At 44.7% G+C, this 18,857-nt stretch overlaps 1 protein-coding gene across 1 annotated transcript; it reads right to left on the bottom strand.

The window, feature by feature from the left end:
* Positions 1–4,342: 4,342 nt before the first annotated feature.
* On the bottom strand, positions 4,343–17,167 carry hmga2 (high mobility group AT-hook 2). The gene is made up of 5 exons (XM_029163474.3): positions 16,658–17,167; positions 15,603–15,689; positions 13,808–13,858; positions 8,252–8,284; positions 4,343–6,187 (listed from the first exon to the last, which is right to left on the bottom strand). Exons 1-5 carry the CDS (start codon positions 16,763–16,765, stop codon positions 6,143–6,145), a joined length of 324 nt encoding a protein of 107 aa, XP_029019307.1. The 5' UTR covers positions 16,766–17,167; the 3' UTR covers positions 4,343–6,142.
* Between the last annotated feature and the right edge of the window lie 1,690 nt (positions 17,168–18,857).

Here is an 18,857-nt window from a genome sequence, read left to right as displayed (position 1 = left end):
GTGGTGTCTAATATTGATGTGATATTTATATAGTTATTGGTCAATATTTGCTACGTACATTTGTTGTGTATTTGTTGTTCTGTGCTCATCTTCCCGTTCAGTCCAGGGGGAACATTTGATTTCCGTTGCTCACATATTTGTGACATACAGACACACAAAGCTCCTAAACCAAACCCACGTGACCCGATCGCAGCAACTGTACGTGGAAAAAGGCAAGTGAACAAAGAAAAGCCAGGAAATATCTGTTTCTGCCTAAATGCCTATAATTTATGACTTCCTCCTGGAAGTCTGAAGGGATTCATGGAACATATGCTTAACAGAAAGAAAAAACACGCTACGGAACGAATGAAGATGGGAAATAGATTCGCCCTCATGGAGCACAATTCAAACTGATGCACTTGGTGGAGATTCTCAGCCAGTTCCAGGTGCTGTGTTGCATTGGGGGGAACACTGAAGGTTCCTGTGCAGAAGCAAAGCAAAAAAAAAGCAAAACCACACTCAAGGTTTAAGGATTTGTAAATGCAAAGCCTTTAAATGTCACTTATAAAGAGCACCACGTTGCAAAGTTCTGTCATTTATCAGGTAGCATCTCTGCTGCCTTTCGTTTTAACTTATATATAATAATAATATAGAACGATAATAACAGGTGGTGGAGCTGAGAGACGCGTGGAAACACTGCAGTGGGCAGTTCACAGCAGCACAAAGGAAGAAGCTGTGGAAGTCTCATGACTCAATGTGGCTGTGAAAAAAAAGTCAAGGTCGCCTCACGTCCGTTAAACTGTTTTTAATTGATTTGAGATTCAGAGGCAAACGTGTCCATATGGAAGAAGGATCCAGGAGCTAATGAGGGATCTGTTGGTTTGTCACTATACTGCATATGCATAAGCCTTCATCAAGACTGTAAACAAACAAGTCAAAAACCCATACATGTAAGTTATGGATGCCATACTTTTTTATTGTGCTGAATAAAATAGTAAATAAGATTTTATTTAGCAAGCAAGCAAAATTTATAGTGAAATCAAGACAGTAAATACTATGTGGACAGAGAACAAAAAGGTTAAGTACTTGGAGAAGACATTTGAAAGCATACAGAAGGAGTGACACTGAGTGATGGCAGATCTCTGCACTTCCCTCGTGGCTAACTACATAAGGCTGCAGAAGGTAAAGTATAATAAGTCCCTAGTGAAACCAGTCTTACCCAATGGTAACCAAAGGCAGAGAAAACACTCTTATAAAATGAATCCCCCCACAAAAATATATAGATCTATTTAGAGATTTACTTATAAAACCTTCAGATGTTCTCCATAAGCTGCATTTTTGAACAGTATTTCAGGTTTGATAACGAGGTAAAGGCCTTTCTGGAGGTAGTATTGTGCATTAGATTGTACTAGAACAAAACATCATAGACAACAAAACGATCAACTTCATTATGACTCGTCAACAGTGGCATCTACGATCACTCCAACCAGCGGACGATGGGGTGGATGCGCTCCACTTGGCTCCATCAGCGTGTGATCTGTCTGGTTGGAAAGGCCCGTTGTAATGGGAGGGTATTGTATTATTATGGGACTTTTGCAGGGATCAGTTATCAAATATGAGGACTTTGCGTGGCCTCCTGCAGTGGAGGACAGACCTTGTTAACGCTCCGCTACCGTCCACATGACCTCACACCCCAAACCCAGGCTTCAGTCTACTTGTAGAAGTTGAGGTAGTAGTTACCCTTTAATGACCTTCGCTGTCTTATCTCCATACGTACAGACTGAACCATAAAAGCGCGTCAATGGGGCATGTCACACTAATGGATTCATGTTCAAAGCTACTGGTCCCCAGCTTCAGAAACAGGAATCCATTATTAATAAGGGTCAAAGTACAGGGGTCATATTGGAATAAAGCAAGGTGACAATTTGGTTTGAAGGTTTGTAGGCACTTTCATGGTCGGCTGTGCTGCTCGTTGCTTAGCAAGGGTTTACCCCAACTTCTGTTTAAGCGTGATGCTGATGATGGCAGGCTGACACCATCAACGAAGCCCCTCTGAAGTTCTACCTCTGGCCCAAGTCCAAAAACCGTGCTAACTTTTCAAAAGGTGGTCGTGGTGTGAGGCAAAAATGGTCGTAATGTAGTCTAGTCTAATCTAATCTAAGAGAAAAGCAACTCCGTGTACATCCGGTTTACAGGCAGCACGAGAAAGCAAGAGTCACATCTGTGTGACGGAGAGTAGCCATTCAAGCACAGTATATTGATGTGTAATTAAAAACAAGAAGACTTATTCATGAGTGTAATATACAAAACCTGCTTCAAAGTCCCTTTGAAGGTGACAAACTCAGTTTGCTGAGACTGAACGTCTGAATGGTCGGATACAACACTTTAAATAAAAAAAAGCTTTTGCAGTCCTGATATAGCTCATATCATACGTCATTGTAACACATATTGAAAGTAAGAGTGGAGGTAGGTATTTGTCGATTAATTAGTCCATTTTAAGGAGGCTGTTTGAGCTCTGCACACATACAGGTAGAACATCACTCAGTCTTAAAAACAACAAAAAACATCTGTACTTACTGTATATACTTGATCCGTTTTTAACCATTTTGTAAATCAGTACAAAATTACACTCAGAAAGTATCCAGGCGCTTTCACTAGACAATGTTATTGTCTTTTAAATTGTACAGAAAGAAATTGCATCTTTTTTACAATAGTTTGCATTTAGAAATTTTGCAAACGTATAAAAATATTTTAGCGTCGTCTACATTTTCTATATGGATATTTGGCCGATCCAAGTAACTGCATGACTAGGACCTTGGTCAGGGACTCAATCAAGAACCTTGAGTTATGGATATTTAACATCTATAGCTAAAGTTGCAGATATTTTATAAATACAACTTCACGCGTGGCCGAACCAAAGTCCAGACTTAAGGATCCGTCAGGAATCTAAATCGCTGATGTGTTACTTAATATCCGAACTCAATACTGCGCTTGCATTACTGCCAAAGTGGCTTCTATGATGCACTGGTCTACGGGTGCGAAGGTCATGGATTAGCTGATGCACGGACTGACGATCAGAGCACGGAATTCAACAGCAAAAACGTCTGAACACTTTCTGAAGCTACTGTAAATTCAAGTTAACAGTTTGTCCCAGTTTGCAGATAATAATGAAAAATACGTTTCATTACAATGCTTAGATACAAATTAACATTAAGGTAAATACAAAGAGAAAAACAGTACTTTTATAGGTTAGCTGCTTTTGTGCTTTACGTATAAAAACAAACAAAAAAACTGTCGACTGGACTAAAATCTTTTCCAGGAATTTTGGAAGAAGGAAACGTAGATTATGTCAGGGTCACGCCTGTTGTTGATACAATATAAAGACTGTTTAAATTGCATCTTCATGTATGTTAACTGGCCTAATATTACATTTATACCTAACCAGTGTTATAAAGATTTTGAATTCTCAATAATTAATTTAATTATTTTTTTTTTACTTGGAATAGTTTGTATGGCAATAGCAAAAGCTGAAAATATGGATATAGAATATCCAAAAAAGGAAAATGTAATCTATTGTTTAAATTGCTTCTGAGAAAATGTGGTTAAAGCTAAATTATTGACTTTTAACCTCAGGAACCCAAACATAAAATGCACTTTAGATATTTAACCTTAAGCCCTAATTAATTTATTTATTTTTAGAAATATTTAACCCTTTTCATTTGTGGGTTTATGGTGCCCCGTCATATGCAGAAACCTGCACATTCTGCTAATTAAAATGTTGTTATTTTGCCCTTTGCGTGACCTTATGACCTTATGACCCAGCAGGCAACTCAACTTCAAAGTTGAATTACAGTTAAATCATTGTCATATTATGGTTGAATGGCCATTAGATTATGTGTTAATTTTGAAAGGTGAATCAACATTAATGGGGAAACGTTGATTCAGTGTTGATCAAGCGTTTCCACGTTAAAGACTATATTTCAACGTTAATTTAAGTATTTTGTTACTGTTTTACAACCATCAGCATTCAACGTTGTTTCAATGTTGCATCAATGTCACAACAATAACTGACATTATTTCAGCCATATTTTAACGTTGAAGGTCGGTTGAAGGTCAGTTGAAGGTCAGTTGAAGGTCGGTTGTGTGTCTGCTGGGTAAGTCTACACTGTACAGCCACATGTGGGTGTGAGTTGCCATAAACAAAAAGGGTGCACATGTTTTTGGCTTACTGCTGCAAATTCAAGCAGATCAATTAGAAATACACTGTTTTGCCAGGATATATGCCGCATGCAGCTAAAAGATGAAGATGCAGGGTCCCTGAGGATTAACACTGTCTGCCTGATCATAATCAAAGGGGAACGGGTTTGCGAGTGAGGAAAATAATGGGCATTAGCAAAATAAACATTCTTTAAAATTTGTAATGCGCATGACTCTGTCATAAGTGACTTTTCCTTCTTCGTCGATCACAAAGGCTTTTACCTGACTGAACCGAAGAAGACAGCTGTCGACACATCGCCCCACGACGAGGCAACAACCGCGGGACCTCGTTTGAATGTACAGTATTCATCGTTAAAAACATGTTGTCAAACGTGACAGACGCTGCCTTTTCCTGATGCATTGGTTTCTGTGTACTGAGCAACGTGAGCTGGTTGGAGTCAGAGGTAGTTTGAAATCATGAGAAGATATTCGTTTTCAGTGACCACAAAGCACTGGCAAACTGTCAAGTTTCCATAAACATAAAAGCCTGGAGTTACAGTGTGAGATGAGTCACCCAATGTCACGCTGCCACTAAACCCAGGTGTCAAGTGTCTCGTGAGGTAAGGTGTGTTTTGTTTTTCTCCTGTGTTTGTGTTTGTGTTTGTTTTGTTCTTGCTTGCGATGCAGATGACTGTGAATCTCTTTGCAGTGTGACAAAATCGATTTAAAGCTATGTTGCACAAATAGGCGAAATGGCCAAAGCAACAAATAAAATGGGAAGCGAAGCAGTCTGGTGCTCAACGGCATCAACAGGATGAGAGAAGTAGTACTTCTAGTAGTACTGGCAGTTTTATAGACCTGAAGGAGACGAAGCGCGTGAGTCCATCAACGAAAGGAAGAGCAAGTACTTCAAACCGCTAGTAATTCAATCCCACAAACGTCTGCGTTGGCTTCATTGTTGAGAAAGGTAAAGGATTGCAAAAGTTGTGGATTCAACAACACAACACAAATAAAAGTTACAGCCCTGAGAATCTGAAACAGGAAACTGGCTTTTCTTGCTCTCTGACGAGTCTAAGGCCATGACTTGGTCGTGGAGGTTTTTCTCTTATTAAACAGTATAAATGAACCAGAATGTCCCACAAATACAAAAACTACTTGCCTATTTGCGATATCGACCATGTTTGCTGTTACAGTAAGATGTAGTGGACGTTTCAGGAGGATTCTAAAGCTGCATCTGAGCCAATGTTAACAACTTGTATCATTTGATAGAACTTAACAAAGAAGAAACCAACCAACCACTGCCCTGAGGAAGGATTTTGGAGTCTCCCTGTTTTTGATGGTCTATAGCACTTCAGGTGATTGTTTGTTGGTTTGTTTTAGAGCCATGAACTAGAACTATAGTGTTTGTTTAACAAATCCAGGCTGCGTCAGACACTTTTTCTTCTCTGTCAGTGTTTGGAGATTCTGTTACAATGAAAGCTCTGAACAACAAATTCCAAACTTTTGGGTGTCAACATGTTTTTTTTTGTTGATTCTCATTGAGGAGTGTGTATTTGTTGTTCAGGGCTGACGACAGCGAGGACGATCTTTCCGCTAGACTTTTACACGTTTGACCAATAGGCAGTAGCTTCTGATTGGCTGCCTCCTGTTTCGTGGGGATTAGCATCAGTAAAAATGTGATGAGTCAGCGTAAAAAAAACGGGACGTGCACTGAGTTTGTCTGACTGTTCTGTTGTGTGCGAGTGTGTGAGTGTGAGTGTGTCTGACTGTTCTGTTGTCTGCGACTGTGTGACTGACAGGATGCAATAATACATTTTTAAAAACTGTACGTGGAAAAATAAGGTCTAAATAAATTGAATCCAAGTAAAATGTTTGATAAAGGTCACAAACAAGTGGTCAAGGCAGTCTTTTCCCTTTTTGAAAGACCTGACAGCTGAATGAGGTAGAGGTTTCACGGTGTGGAAGCTCAGTCCTCCTCTGGGGACTCTCCAGCCTCTTCTTCCTCTTCTTCCTGTCAATGAAAGAAAACACAGTGGGTGAAGTCGTTACGACGCTGCTATTTCACACCACAGTGGCTCATGTGAAGACAGGACGAGCTGATCAGCCTGTCAACGAAGCAACTGAATGTCACAAAGTAATGTTTAACCTCAGATGTGTGGAAATGTGAGGCTGATGCACAAGCTTCATAACACGAGGTTCCCAGGTTACGGTTTAGGTTCTTCCAAAAGCCAATGGAATAAACTTACTTTATCCTCAGTTCTTATTTCTTCCTCATTCCAGGATACCTTTTTTATTTATGTTGCCAATGCTGTTAGTTATTCAACAAAAATAATACAATACTTTAGTACAATGCTTCACAATCTTTATTAATATGTTACAACATGAAGATTATTAAAACCCAGTTTTATGGAACAAATGACTTTAATTACTGCATAGAGTTTGATGAATGTTTACTTTACTGCAGTAAGTAGATTTCTGGACCTACTGGAGTTTGAATTTGAGTAAAGTGGTGCTTGTTTGTTTGTGCTTTGCATTTGGGGGTTTTAATGGCTTATTCCTCCTTACCCTGCCATGTTTCATATCTGTGTTTAGAGCTTCTGATAAAACCATCCACAGCTTTTCAACAGACGTTTACAGACAACATGTGTCCGACACATGTCGGTGCCTGGACATTTCCTTCATTTACTGTAGTTCTGTCACTGAATGCACCCTGAGAAGGGGATCAGCTGCTGCAGTACTCCTCGTGTGCCCTCTCATTTTCACATTTTCAATTAGCATTTACAATAAACAGCACCGTGCAAAGTAAACACAGATAGCGCCAAAATATAATTCATTCAAAGATTTTTTTGTTTTTTGTTTTGTTTTTTTTGGTTTATTTGTAGATTTCTAGATTCTAGATTTTCTACATTTAGCATAGAAAACATCTGTTTACAGAAGTTTGTATTTCTTTACATTTGTTATCCAAAACAAATGTAGAATCTACAGATTTGATTTAAGCAGGCTTAAAAGAAATTGGTTCTATTTTCCACATGGCTTCATTTTATCTAGGGAGTCTAATTGACACAATTTACAACCTACTTCCTTTCACGGGCCACGGAGGTTCATCCATTCAGTGGAGGTGCATTCTCTGGCTCACACTCCAATTATTAGTGCTACACAATTCTTGAATGGTTGGCTAAGTGCTACCATGTGTGACAGGAAGAAATGAAAACAGGAGAGCAAAAGAACTGGTTGAAGGTGTAGACGGACATGTAGGCTCATCACAATCAATCAAAAGCCTGGTTGTGTGGATACGCAGCAGAGAAACGGCCTGAAACCACCACAGTGGGCCTTAGTTTCACTGTAACAGACTACAATAAGGTATTGTTTGAAGCATTGGTTGGTATCAGTGCATCATATTAGTTGATGCATTGTAGTCTGTTAAGTTACACGCAACAGCACTTTCTAATACACTTGCAGCCTATGTTTGTTCCTGAAAGGCGGCTTCCGGCCGGGTCACACATCCAACACCGAGCCCTTCACACAGCCCTCGATAAAAGCGATTGGGGGGTTTTTGCACCGGCTGCTGGCTGGCGGTGGAGCTGGTAAAAAGCAGTCCATCAAAGCGAGGGGAGCTAAATGACGTTTTTACGGCGTACAGCTCCCAGGGCCTCACGGAGCCTCCCGACTACCTCGGCGCTGTTCCCACACAGCCACAAATCTGAGCAAAGTTATGCATTCACACCAAGACATGGCCCACACCGGCGAAGGGAGGGAGGGAGGGAGGGAGGGAGGCCGGTGGATTCCTGGAGTGTGAGGGAATGCCGGGGGTGGGGGTGGGGGTGCGTCATGTTTCACTCACTTATTACCGTTCTGCTTTCATTCTCCTCCTCCTCTGATGTGTGTGATCACACCAGCAGCGCAACAACAACAGCCAGTTATCTGCTACATGAGCAATGAGCCATGAAACTGCCTTAGAACTTTAGCATTTCGTTTCTGAGAACACCAGATATGCAAAATGTGCATAAATGCATAAAATATGTCTAAAAGTGCAGAATGCGTGCGTGTTCATTGCCTGAACCCGGTGGCCGCTTACCTGAGCGGGCTTTTTCTGGACAACTTGCTGTGGCTGCAACAAACAGAATAGAGATGGTCAGAGGTCAAGCTGCTTGTATTCGTCTGCATTTTCAAAAAATATAACATCTTCCAACATTTCAATATTCGCAACAGCAAACCTGCAGTGGCCAAATAATACAATCAATGCAGGTTAAAACTACTTAAAGCTAAATATTAACACAAATGTTGTTGAATATGCAAACTGTGTCTGGTGTGTTTGTGTAGTAGATTCACCTGTAGAGACGTACTACACTATGTTATATCCTAACTATATTGCACTTTGACATTCTGAACCAAAACCATTCTAAACCCACACATTTACAGGTTCATGACACGGCTTCATAATTCAGAACACGACACTTTGAAGGACTTTGAGAGTGTAGGTCATCTGTACTGTGAGGCATTCAGGAGCCTTGGCGTACAGTAGGTCATCCGTGTTTCTAAATAGTACTTATACAGATAGAAATAGTGTGTGCATTCACATATGGTACAATCAGGTTATAAATTCTAACATCCACCCACTTTGTCTATTTTTATGAGGAGCTTAAGTCTTTCCAGCTAAAAACACCTAAGCTAGTTTCACACATACACATCTAAATAATACCATTCTGAGAGTGGACGTGTCAGAGCCTGTCCGTCACACACATTAGGCAACGTTCTGTTGTGTGTTCAATAGGCACTCAGGAGTAGAGTCCATCACTGCTCAGCAGTGGAGGAGAATGGGCAGCGCTTCACAGTGAATCAGTGTTTTAGTGCCTAGATTCTCATCAGTCCTCGCAGCCGTCACAGGCCTCTGATTGGAGCGTACCTGGCTGCCCTCGCATGCGTAGGTGTTCCCGCGGCGCGAGTGTTAATTGCCCCATAAAACAGGCGCTGCTGCTGTTTGCTCTGGTTAACCGTTAGCAGACCTGCTAACCTTTGGACCTCCTTTGAAGCCCAATGCATAATTTGACCCACTAAGTTCAACCTTTCATCCACAAAAACAAGTCGGGATCAAAAAAGCGATGCCTCGAGCGCAAGGCTGTAAAACGGGGAATGCTCTACATTTAAATAGTTAAATAGTAACAGTCCGCCACAGAGCACTTACACAGGGAAACATGGGACTTATCTGTCCGGTCTGCCAAATACTTTGTGATCACGGCCCACAGACGTGTATCAATCGTCTGAATGTTTGTGCTCATTTACTAATTACTTTACTCCATTTTTCCTTTTGTAGTTTCCGACCAGGTCTTCATCTTGGGAACCACACGGCCTCCGTACGTGAGCGCCCGAGTGCGTTAGAAACACATTATTCAATAGGATCCAGCAGAAGAAGCCCTGGTGGCTGCAGAAAGTTGTCTTCTTGGGAGTCTGGTTACAGGCTGTTGTCTGGGTGTCGCCACACTGGGCTTGTTAGCGCACGCAGGGCTCCGTCTGTGTCTGCTGTATTTGTATTCAAAGGGGTAATGAACAGGTTTTAATGGATGTGGGGGAATTTTCGCTTGACAAGAGAACAGAAGTTCAGTGGAGCTGCGCGAATGAAGGCTGATACTGTCCATTGTGAACAGAAAAGCCGCATTTTAAAGCCAAGCTACATTGTAGAATATGCAGAAGGAAGCAGCTTTTCCTCCAGCACCACAACCCCCTCCCCCTCGGCCAATTCCCCACTAAAGTTATGAAGTGCACCTAACGGGGCCGAACTAAATCCTGCGATTAGAGGGAATTTGCCGAAGGGCCCTTTGTAGAGGAGAAAAATGTGTGTCGTTGCGAGGAATGTGGAAAATTCCTAGCAGACAAGCGGCCTTTTGTTGGAGAGGGCGCTTTGAAAGGAAAGAAAGGCGCAGACAAATTGGATCGGCTCCATTTAGGAGCCTCCGCTGTTTGAAGTGAAATCTCTTCCCAGACGATCTCCCAGAGAAACGTAGGGAGACGGAGGGTGCAGAGTGTCTGCTCGGACTTTCCAGCTCTTCCTCACAGGTCCTTGATTGGCCCAATACAAAACATGCAAAACAAAACAAGTATTTTTTCTCTCAACGCCATTTGATGCAAATGCGCGTGGCTGTTTCCTATTGTGCATGCGTGGCTGTGCTGAAACCGGAAGGACTCTGATTTAACAGAGCGTCGCACATGTCACCAATTAACCTGTCATGACTGGTGCCGCTCACTTATGCCCCTCAATATTGGCAGCGGGAAGATTCAGTGCCACAAACATCCATATCTGGGGAGCACACTTCAAAGGACGAAAATTCAGAACCAACTTCACTTCCTGTGTGATATACTGTAAATTGTGGGGAGCTGATTTTTTTTTTTACTTCATAAGCTTATTTGATTGCAATATATCAAAAAATTGTGTCCAAAAAAATAATGCTCCACACAGTTATCAGATTTAATATCTAAAATAAAAACATATTGAGGGTTCATTGATTTAATAAGGGAACAGAGACTATCAGAGCACTAACTTCATCTGTTTTCAGCCGTACTCATTTCAGGCAACGGGTCCATGGTGTTAAAACCCTCTAACAAGGTTTAAGTTAAGTTCCCATCAGAAGCAACGCGAACAAATTCTGCATGGCAGGAAATGTCAGCAACCAGCAGCAGCACAGCTTAACACACTGAAAAGGTCAGATGAGGTTCACCAGGTCCGTTCAATTAAAGAAACAGCAGTTATCAGTGTATTGGTGGACTGGAATGTCAGGCAGATTACGAGACGCGCGGGTCGACTGACGGAGCGTCAGCCTTTAAGCACCAGCCGCCACCACGCTCCAGCTTTCTGCCGTGCTGGAGCTGCAGCCTCACAGTGAAATCATTACGCTGGTCCAGGGGCCGCTGCTGCAGGGAGGGAGCGGGTGGGGGTGGAGGTGACCTGTGGAAATCCGCTGCATTCCCAGAGAACTCCCCGTGTTTGTGGAGCGCCTGTCTGGACAAAGGCCTCTAGCGGCAGGAATCCATCCTGACGGCAGGCGGAGACGCCAGCGCGGTGTCGGGTGGAGAATGTGGGGAATGAGGCAATGCTCACGGGCCAACTGCACCCACCCCCCACCCCCCCTTCCCTGTTCTCTCTTTCTCCTGCTCCTGCGAGTAGTCTGGGGATGAAGTGCAGTGTATCACTTAAGCCCCGAGCTAAAAATAGCAAAGTGTGTGGATCCGAAATACGATTTCAAAGACGATACAACTGCCATCAGGCCAAGCGTCAGTTAATGACAACACTGATAGAAAACGCATAATATTCATAAGTGTAGTTACTATAAACCATGATTTCGCTGTCAGATCAAATCAATTACGTGATCTTTCATGAATTGCATGAATTTGGCCAATTTGTGACATGGCTTACGAAGATACAAAAATGTATTTGATCCTGAACAGTTTTGATTTCTTATATATAGATCTAAATGTGACATGTCTGAATAATGAGGTACATTTGGAGTATTACATACAAAGTACAGCTACGTTAACGAGGCATTGAGCAGTTTGAGTTCAACACATTCAGGTGAGACTAGTAGTATCGTTTAAGTCTTATTATGGATCGGTTCATCACACCTTTGGACACGAAAACTGCTGAAGAAATGACGTTGGTCAAGAGTGTTAGGTGAATTCATCAGAACCAGCAGTGTCCTCTAATAACGGGCCCAGGTCACTGTGGACATCATCAGAACCAGCAGCGTCCTCTAATAACGGGCCCAGGTCACTGTGGACATCATCAGAACCAGCAGCGTCCTCTAATAACGGGCCCAGGTCACTGTGGACATCATCAGAACCAGCAGCGTCCTCTAATACTCTGCCGGCGTCACAGCGCGTCTGTGTGGACACTGTTATGTGTTATTAACACGCTTCTGATGGTGTCCACAGTGACGTGGGCCCGTTATTGGAGGACGCTGCTGGTTCTGATGGTGTCCACAGTGACGTGGGCCCGTTATTAGAGGACGCTGCTGGTTCTGATGGTGTCCACAGTGACGTGGGCGCGTTATTAGAGGACGCTGCTGGTTCTGATGATCTCCACAGTGACACCAGCAGCGTTATTGGAGGACGCTGCTGGTTCTGATGGTGTCCACAGTGACGTGGGCGTGCGTCAGGCGTCCTCCCAGTGAACCCCCAGCATTCAGCCCACACAGCCAGCTTCAGTCTAACGCTGCACCACAGCCTTGATTCACGCCCTTGACTCACTCTGGAGGTCGGATCTGAACGTGCTGCTCACAAACTCTGGACCTCCATATTTTCCCTGCGAGTCCTGCCAAGGCCATGAAAAGCTTAATGGCCGACACCACTCACAATGGCCCAGTTAGCCCTGCTCTGCACATGCGTCAGTCAAAGGGAAGAACGCTGCTACTTTCCAGATCCTTTTTAAAAACACTGTACAAACGTGATCGGCAGCCGTGGGGGCGCAGCACTTCACTCAGAATTCCCCTTTTACACAGCTTGTTTGGACGCAGCATTAGAGGACGGTAGAATGGAGAGCAAAGCAAGTCACCGAGCTACAAACAGCTACAGTTTAGCCTAAACAAAGTTCAGCTTGTCTGTAAAGGAACCAACACACACAATTCTATGGAAAGAAGCCATTTGGAGCAGACGAGGGGAACCGCTGCGAACAACGGATGAATGCAGCCCATTGGAGAACAGAGGACCCCCCCCCCCCCCATCTTCTACTGCAGAGGAAGCCGGTGGCTTTGGCAGCTCTGTCCAACCATTTGAGCACCTGCCTGCAGGAGAAGCCAAACCCGCGACACATACCAATGAGGCTGTAGCCCTGGATCACCTGGGTCTGCGTCCAGCACTTCCTGTCAGCCGCCGGAATACAAACTGCATGGACTGGTCGCAGAGCCGCCTGTGAGCTCACCGCTCATCGCTCCATAGGAGGCTTTTACGATGCCGTATTTTGGTATCAGTACTTTTGTTATACTTGGCAACTGCTCTTCTGACCCCATGACTCCTCCTGACCTCTGTGACATCACGGTGTTCAGTTCGTTTTTTTAATCTGAAATACGCCGGGGCAGCACGGTGGTGTGGTGGGTAGCACCGTCGCCTCACAGCAATAAGGTTCTGGGTTTGATTCCCGGAGGCGGCCCTGGTGTCTTTCTGTGTGGAGTTTGCACGTTCTTTGCGTCTCTCCGGGTTCTCTGGCTTCCTCCAAAGACGTGCATCAGGTTGATTGGACTCTCTCCATTGCCATTGAAGTGAGTGAGTGATTGTGAGTGAGTGTGTGTGTGAATGGTTGTCTGTCTATGTGTTGCCCTGCGATGGACTGGCGACCTGTCCAGGGTGTACCCTGCCTCTCGCCCATAGCCAGCTGTGTTAGGCTCCAGCACCCCCGTGACCCCGTACGCGATTTAGAAAATGGATGGATGGAAATATGCCGGTTAAGTGGAGGCCATTGTGTCTTATTACACCCTAAACAACATCACTGCACAAACCCAATCCTGAATCACAGCAGAATCATGAACCCTGTAGGTTGAAGCGTGGGTTTAGTCAAAGCCTGAAAACGTGACTGAGCCATAACAACGTGAGCAGAGAAGCCTCAAAAGTCATCTGTGTCTGTGTCTGCAACAGGCAGCGAGTCACTTACCCATTTCCTGGGTCGCCCCCTGGGTCGCTTCTCTCCAGCTGCTTCAACCTTCTGTGAAAAGAGATCCATGAGTAAATAACTTCAATGAACAAGTCACTATTCTACGACTCTCTGACATGAACATTGGACGTAAAACGCAAAACTAATGGTGGGAAATGCAACAATGATGAATGCTGTGGATTTTACATTCTGATTATTAAATATTATTTGTTTTTTTTGTCTTTAATGGACAGACAGGCAAATTTATTTCAAGCCCTATCGTTTTATTATTATAATAGCTACGCACTCGCTCTTTATCTGGATTGGTGCCTGCACTGATGGAAGCCTTTCTTTTCTCCTTGACCTTTACATTTTCTCTGTCGCAGGCGTCTGCGATTAACAAGACCAGACCAGCGTCAATAATTCATCAGAAACACCCAAGCTCTGCAGCTCTCGGCCGCGAGACAGGTGAAATCTTAGTCAAACCTTGAAGCTGTTGTAATACCTGTATGAGTTCATTCTAAGAAACAACCAGGCCCATGTGACGTCCTGTAGTCTGTCTATGGGCGCGTTTGCTACAAAAGGTCCTAAATCATGAAATAGCATGAACAACAGGAGCATAAGTGCAGAGACATCAATGACAAAACGATTCTGGTCACGTGCAGTTCATTAGCGCGTCTTAGCTGAAACGTATCAAATTGCCAGGATTTGCAATCCCAGGTCAACTGTTTGGGGACGCTGCATTTTTAATGTGGGGGATTTAATGGTCGGAAAGCCGACACCACGTTCAATTAATCATCAGCGCGTCTGTCGTGAGCTCCGCCACGGATGTGCGAGGATCAGAGGAGAAAAACCTCGCAGCGAATTCCCATCAGCCGCCGATAGTCCACAAACGTATTGTGTCTTTCCTGTGGGTTGGGTTTGAACCCGTGCTTCCTCAGGGAAACCACTGGGCTGCACTAGGTTTTAGGTCCATTACTTATTTACAGCAATAACATGTTACAACCAAGGGTGAGGCGAGTCTCATCCATTTTAAAGTCGCCTGGTCACATAGCGCCAGCATAAATCCACAACAGCTTCATCCACCCAACAAATGAAAGCACAGGAAGCCACTCAACCTCACTCAAATGGACCCAAATGTTTCAGCTTTACTATGATAACGATATTTGTATCCACATCCACTATTAAACTATGACCCTCTTATCTTTGACACAAACAAACATTTTATTCACTATAAGCTTCACTGGTTTTCTCCAGGACACTGTAATAAAAACTATGATGTAGAGTTATATAGAGCTACATGTTTAGGGACTCGGGCACTATGTTTGTTAATTAATAGTTCAAACCAGGCACTGGTAAAGGACAGGAGAAAATGCAGCCCCTCCACTACTCTATGCCGTGAATGATCCTGTTGTCTACAGTTTGTGTCAGTCTAACGGTTCTAAAACCCTTGAAGCCCCTTTTCCAGTGGCTGCCTGCAACGTCTCCTCATTCACAAGTACAGAGTTATAGACTGTTGATGACTTCAACGCTGCATGGCATCAGCTCCATCCACATAAATTAGACAGAGCTGCATCGCAGAACCCTTTTTTAAACTTCCTATTTGACATAAAAATGGACTGAGTGGTGAGGGTTGCTTGGAAGAATGGGCGGCGACTGGAGCAGTGCATTTGTAATCTGCATGGTTTATTTTAGACTTATTAGTTCCACGTGTGTCCGCTCCCTGAGACGTGCACCGCTGATGGAATGTAAGACATTATGTCCTCCAAACATGGGCCCACGCATGTGTGTAACTCAGGTGCTGGGGGCTCCTCACCTTCTGTGCCACCTTTGAGGGGCCCTTGTTCTTACTTCCTTTGGGGCGGCCCCTCGGTCGCTTCGGGACAGGCTCTCCACTGGGCTCCTGAAAGGGGGGGGGGGGCAGAAGGTGGGGGGGGGGGGGGGGGGGGGGGGGGGGGGGGGGGGGGGGGGGCAGAAGGTGGGTGGGGGGGGGTGGCACGAGATGGGTGTCAAGGACAGGAAACAAAGCTTAGAACACCCCATTTGGTCATTGCTTTATGGGTCACGACCAAATGGGGAACAAAGATTGTGTGTGTGTGTGTGTGTGTGTGTGTGTGTGTGTGTGTGTGTGTGTGTGTGTGTGTGTGTGTGTGTGTGTGTGTGCGTGCGTGCGCGTGTGCGTGTGTGTGTGCGCGTGCTGTACGCATGTCTGAGCACATACCATAGACGCAATGAATGAGAGCGACTAATTCAGTGTGCACACGTGAAGTTTACTCATAGCTTCAAACACTTTGGAGTCGATCGTTCTGCTTCTCCATAAAAAACCTAAAACTCCCGATGCGTCACAAAACAAACGTCACGGATGAAAACAAGCCGTGGGCTGTGGAAGGAAGGAAGAGTTGCCACAGCAGCCGCGGTGTTTTTCTGCAGCTCGCGGTCTCAATGAACGTGACTCCGGTGTGAAACTCAGCTTGGAATGTGCCTCATCCATGAATCACAGACGCGTCCACTCGTGGAGACGGCTCCGCGCTTTATCGCAGCGACGCACGGCGTGAGATGCCAATTAAAAAGTTACGCCAAAGCTGGAAATCCACGCACTGCGCGCAGTTTGTACGGAAGTGAGGGCTGTTATTCGGCTGTCGACGCGCTTAGGACGAGCAGGAGCTCCATGTGTGCGGGAGGAAACTGTTCCAGCGGCGGTGAAAATGCGAAAATGAGAAAAACGTTCGGCGCCGTGCGTAAAAGGCGCGAGGGCTCATGTAAATGAGTCGCAATCAGTGAAACACAAAGTACGGCGCTGAGCCCGTGGGGGGGGGGGTCGTCACAGCGGGAAGGTAACGTGGACCGACTGCGAGCCACAGGCGCACTTACTTTCTGGGGCTTCCTCGGTCTCCCCGGTCTCCTCTTCGGCGGCTCCGCGGACCCCGTGGGCTCCTGGGTGCCCGAGCTCTCCCCGGCCTCGTCCCCGCGTCCGCTCATGCTGCCCCCCCGTTTCCCCCGGCGATCAGTGGAGATTTCCAAAAGGAAAGAAGGTGGAAGCGACGAGGATCGGCTCAATACGCGCCTTTAAACCTCTGCTGTCCGCTTGAACGTAGTCCGCGCGTGAGGGGCTGAGGGGGTGGGGAGGGGGCCGGGGGCTTCACAGCCGATAGAGCAGCCAGCGGACGGGAAGCGCGGCTCAGCGAGGCACCAGGCGGCACGACGCCGGGGACATCGGAGTGCGACACGCCGAGCAGCTCCGACTCACACTCGGCTGCGACGCGCCGCGGCACGCGGGTGGAGGATCATGCGTGGAGGCGTGACAGCGCGACGCGGGTGCGTGGGGAGAAGTGTGGGTCCAAGAGCCGCGTCCGCGCTCCACAGCACGGAGGAGACGCTTTGTTTTTTATTGGAAAAGAAGAGGAAGAAGGGAAGAAATCACCTCTCCCGTGGGTGGACATCACGCAGAGGGGGGGGGGGGGTCTGGACGGGAGCCAGAGAACACAGGAGTCCTGTCGCACGCACGTTGCACGACTTATTTATGAATTCAATTCACATTTTCACACTCAGCAGCCATTCACAGAAACGAGCGTAAAGCTGCTTGGAGAGGTCGCCTTATTCCAACGCAGGAAGCGGAACAGAATTACTGGCAGGTTACTAATAAGGACATTGACAAAACTATATTTTACAAAATCATTATTTTTCTTCCATCTTTTTTTGGAAACATTTAACTGTTAAAAGCATGTTGTCAAACCCACTACAAAATGAAAACAAAAACAACACATTTAGTGATTCACAGGAAACCCCTGAAAGGAGAGTCCATCTAAAAACACTATAAAAAGTCCAATGTACATGTGATTGATAAAATCGTGAGGTCCAAATTACAATTTTAAAGACCTTTTGTGTTGTTAGGTGCATTTAACAGCACAATAATGAGTCTTTTTGCTCTCATTCATACACACTTATTCAACTTGTGAAGTTCAAAGCTACAGAGGACAACAATAACTACAATTAAAAGTTATTATTATTTTAGAAAGGAGACTCGTTTCTCAAAACCCACCTTTAAAACTATTCAAATTCTTATAAGAAAACTCAGAAAAAAGTTATTATTTGTTATAGTGTATTCTTCTGTACCGTCCATTCCCTTCTCATTACATGTCACTTAGACTTATTCTTTCTACACTGAATTTTGTTTCCACTTGACACATGCTTGAATGTAAATAAAAGATTGCTTAGGATTTAATCTAAATATTATCTAAATATTTCCACCTGAGGTAATGGTGTAGGCATAATAAAGTGTGCTCTACTGTTGGATGTGCACTGAGATCAATTACACAAGAACAACAGACACAAGGAGTAAAGTGCCTTACGTGAAAGACCTTTCCCACGATCCCATGGGTTTCTGTAAACCGGGCCAAGCCAAGCTAGCAGCTCTGGAACATGCATGTTCTGAGCTTTATGAAAATGAACGGGCTGTTGGCACCAGTGCACATCATCGTGCTTTTGTATCCTACCTGCATAACTTCCTCCCACACAGACAATGTGTTTAGTGTGTGCTTAATTCATAGCCGGTGTTCGCTTCATTCATAAAAAAAGTAGCCCTTGGACCCCCAAAGAAGGGGTTTCTGTGCAGAACCCTCCCCTTCAGACAGAGCGGCGTCGGCATCAAACCAATACAATCAATGGCTGCGCAGATCCATTACCTCAGGGTGGTTTCATGTGAGCCAACAGGGGCACAATGAAACAGGGAAATAAATGTGTTATTGCACTGAAATGGAAAGCCTTCAGTGTGTGTGTGTGTGTGTGTGTGTGTGTGTGTGTGTGTGTGTGTGTGTGTGTGTGTGTGTGTGTGTGTGTGTCAGCGTAAGCGAATATTCTTTTCAGCAGTGGGGACACAGAAACACAGAGCACTGTGTGTGTGTGTGTGTGGGGGGGGGGGGGGGGGGGGGCAAACTGATACTACTTTTTACAATAAAGGATATTACAAAAAAATGTGTTCATTCATTTTTTTTAGGGAATAAGAATTTTATTTTTTTTATTATAAATAGGTTAGATTTTTTAAATAATGTTTGCAATTATTTCCAGAGGCCAT

Source organism: Betta splendens, chromosome 9, assembly GCF_900634795.4.
Source record: "Betta splendens chromosome 9, fBetSpl5.4, whole genome shotgun sequence".
NCBI lineage: Eukaryota > Metazoa > Chordata > Actinopteri > Anabantiformes > Osphronemidae > Betta > Betta splendens.
The sequence above is the reverse complement of the archived record's forward strand: the minus strand, read 5'-3'. Positions and strand labels throughout refer to the sequence as shown.

Coding starts and splice junctions, on each gene's coding strand:
- hmga2 (XM_029163474.3), bottom strand. CDS start 16,765: ATGAGCGGACGCGGGGACGAGGCCGGGGAGAGCTCGGGCACCCAGGAG. Junction 8,285..13,807: donor GGGGGCGACCCAGGAAATGG/GTAAGTGACTCG, acceptor TGTTTGTTGCAG/CCACAGCAAGTTGTCCAGAA. Junction 6,188..8,251: donor TCCAGAAAAAGCCCGCTCAG/GTAAGCGGCCAC, acceptor TTTCATTGACAG/GAAGAAGAGGAAGAAGAGGC.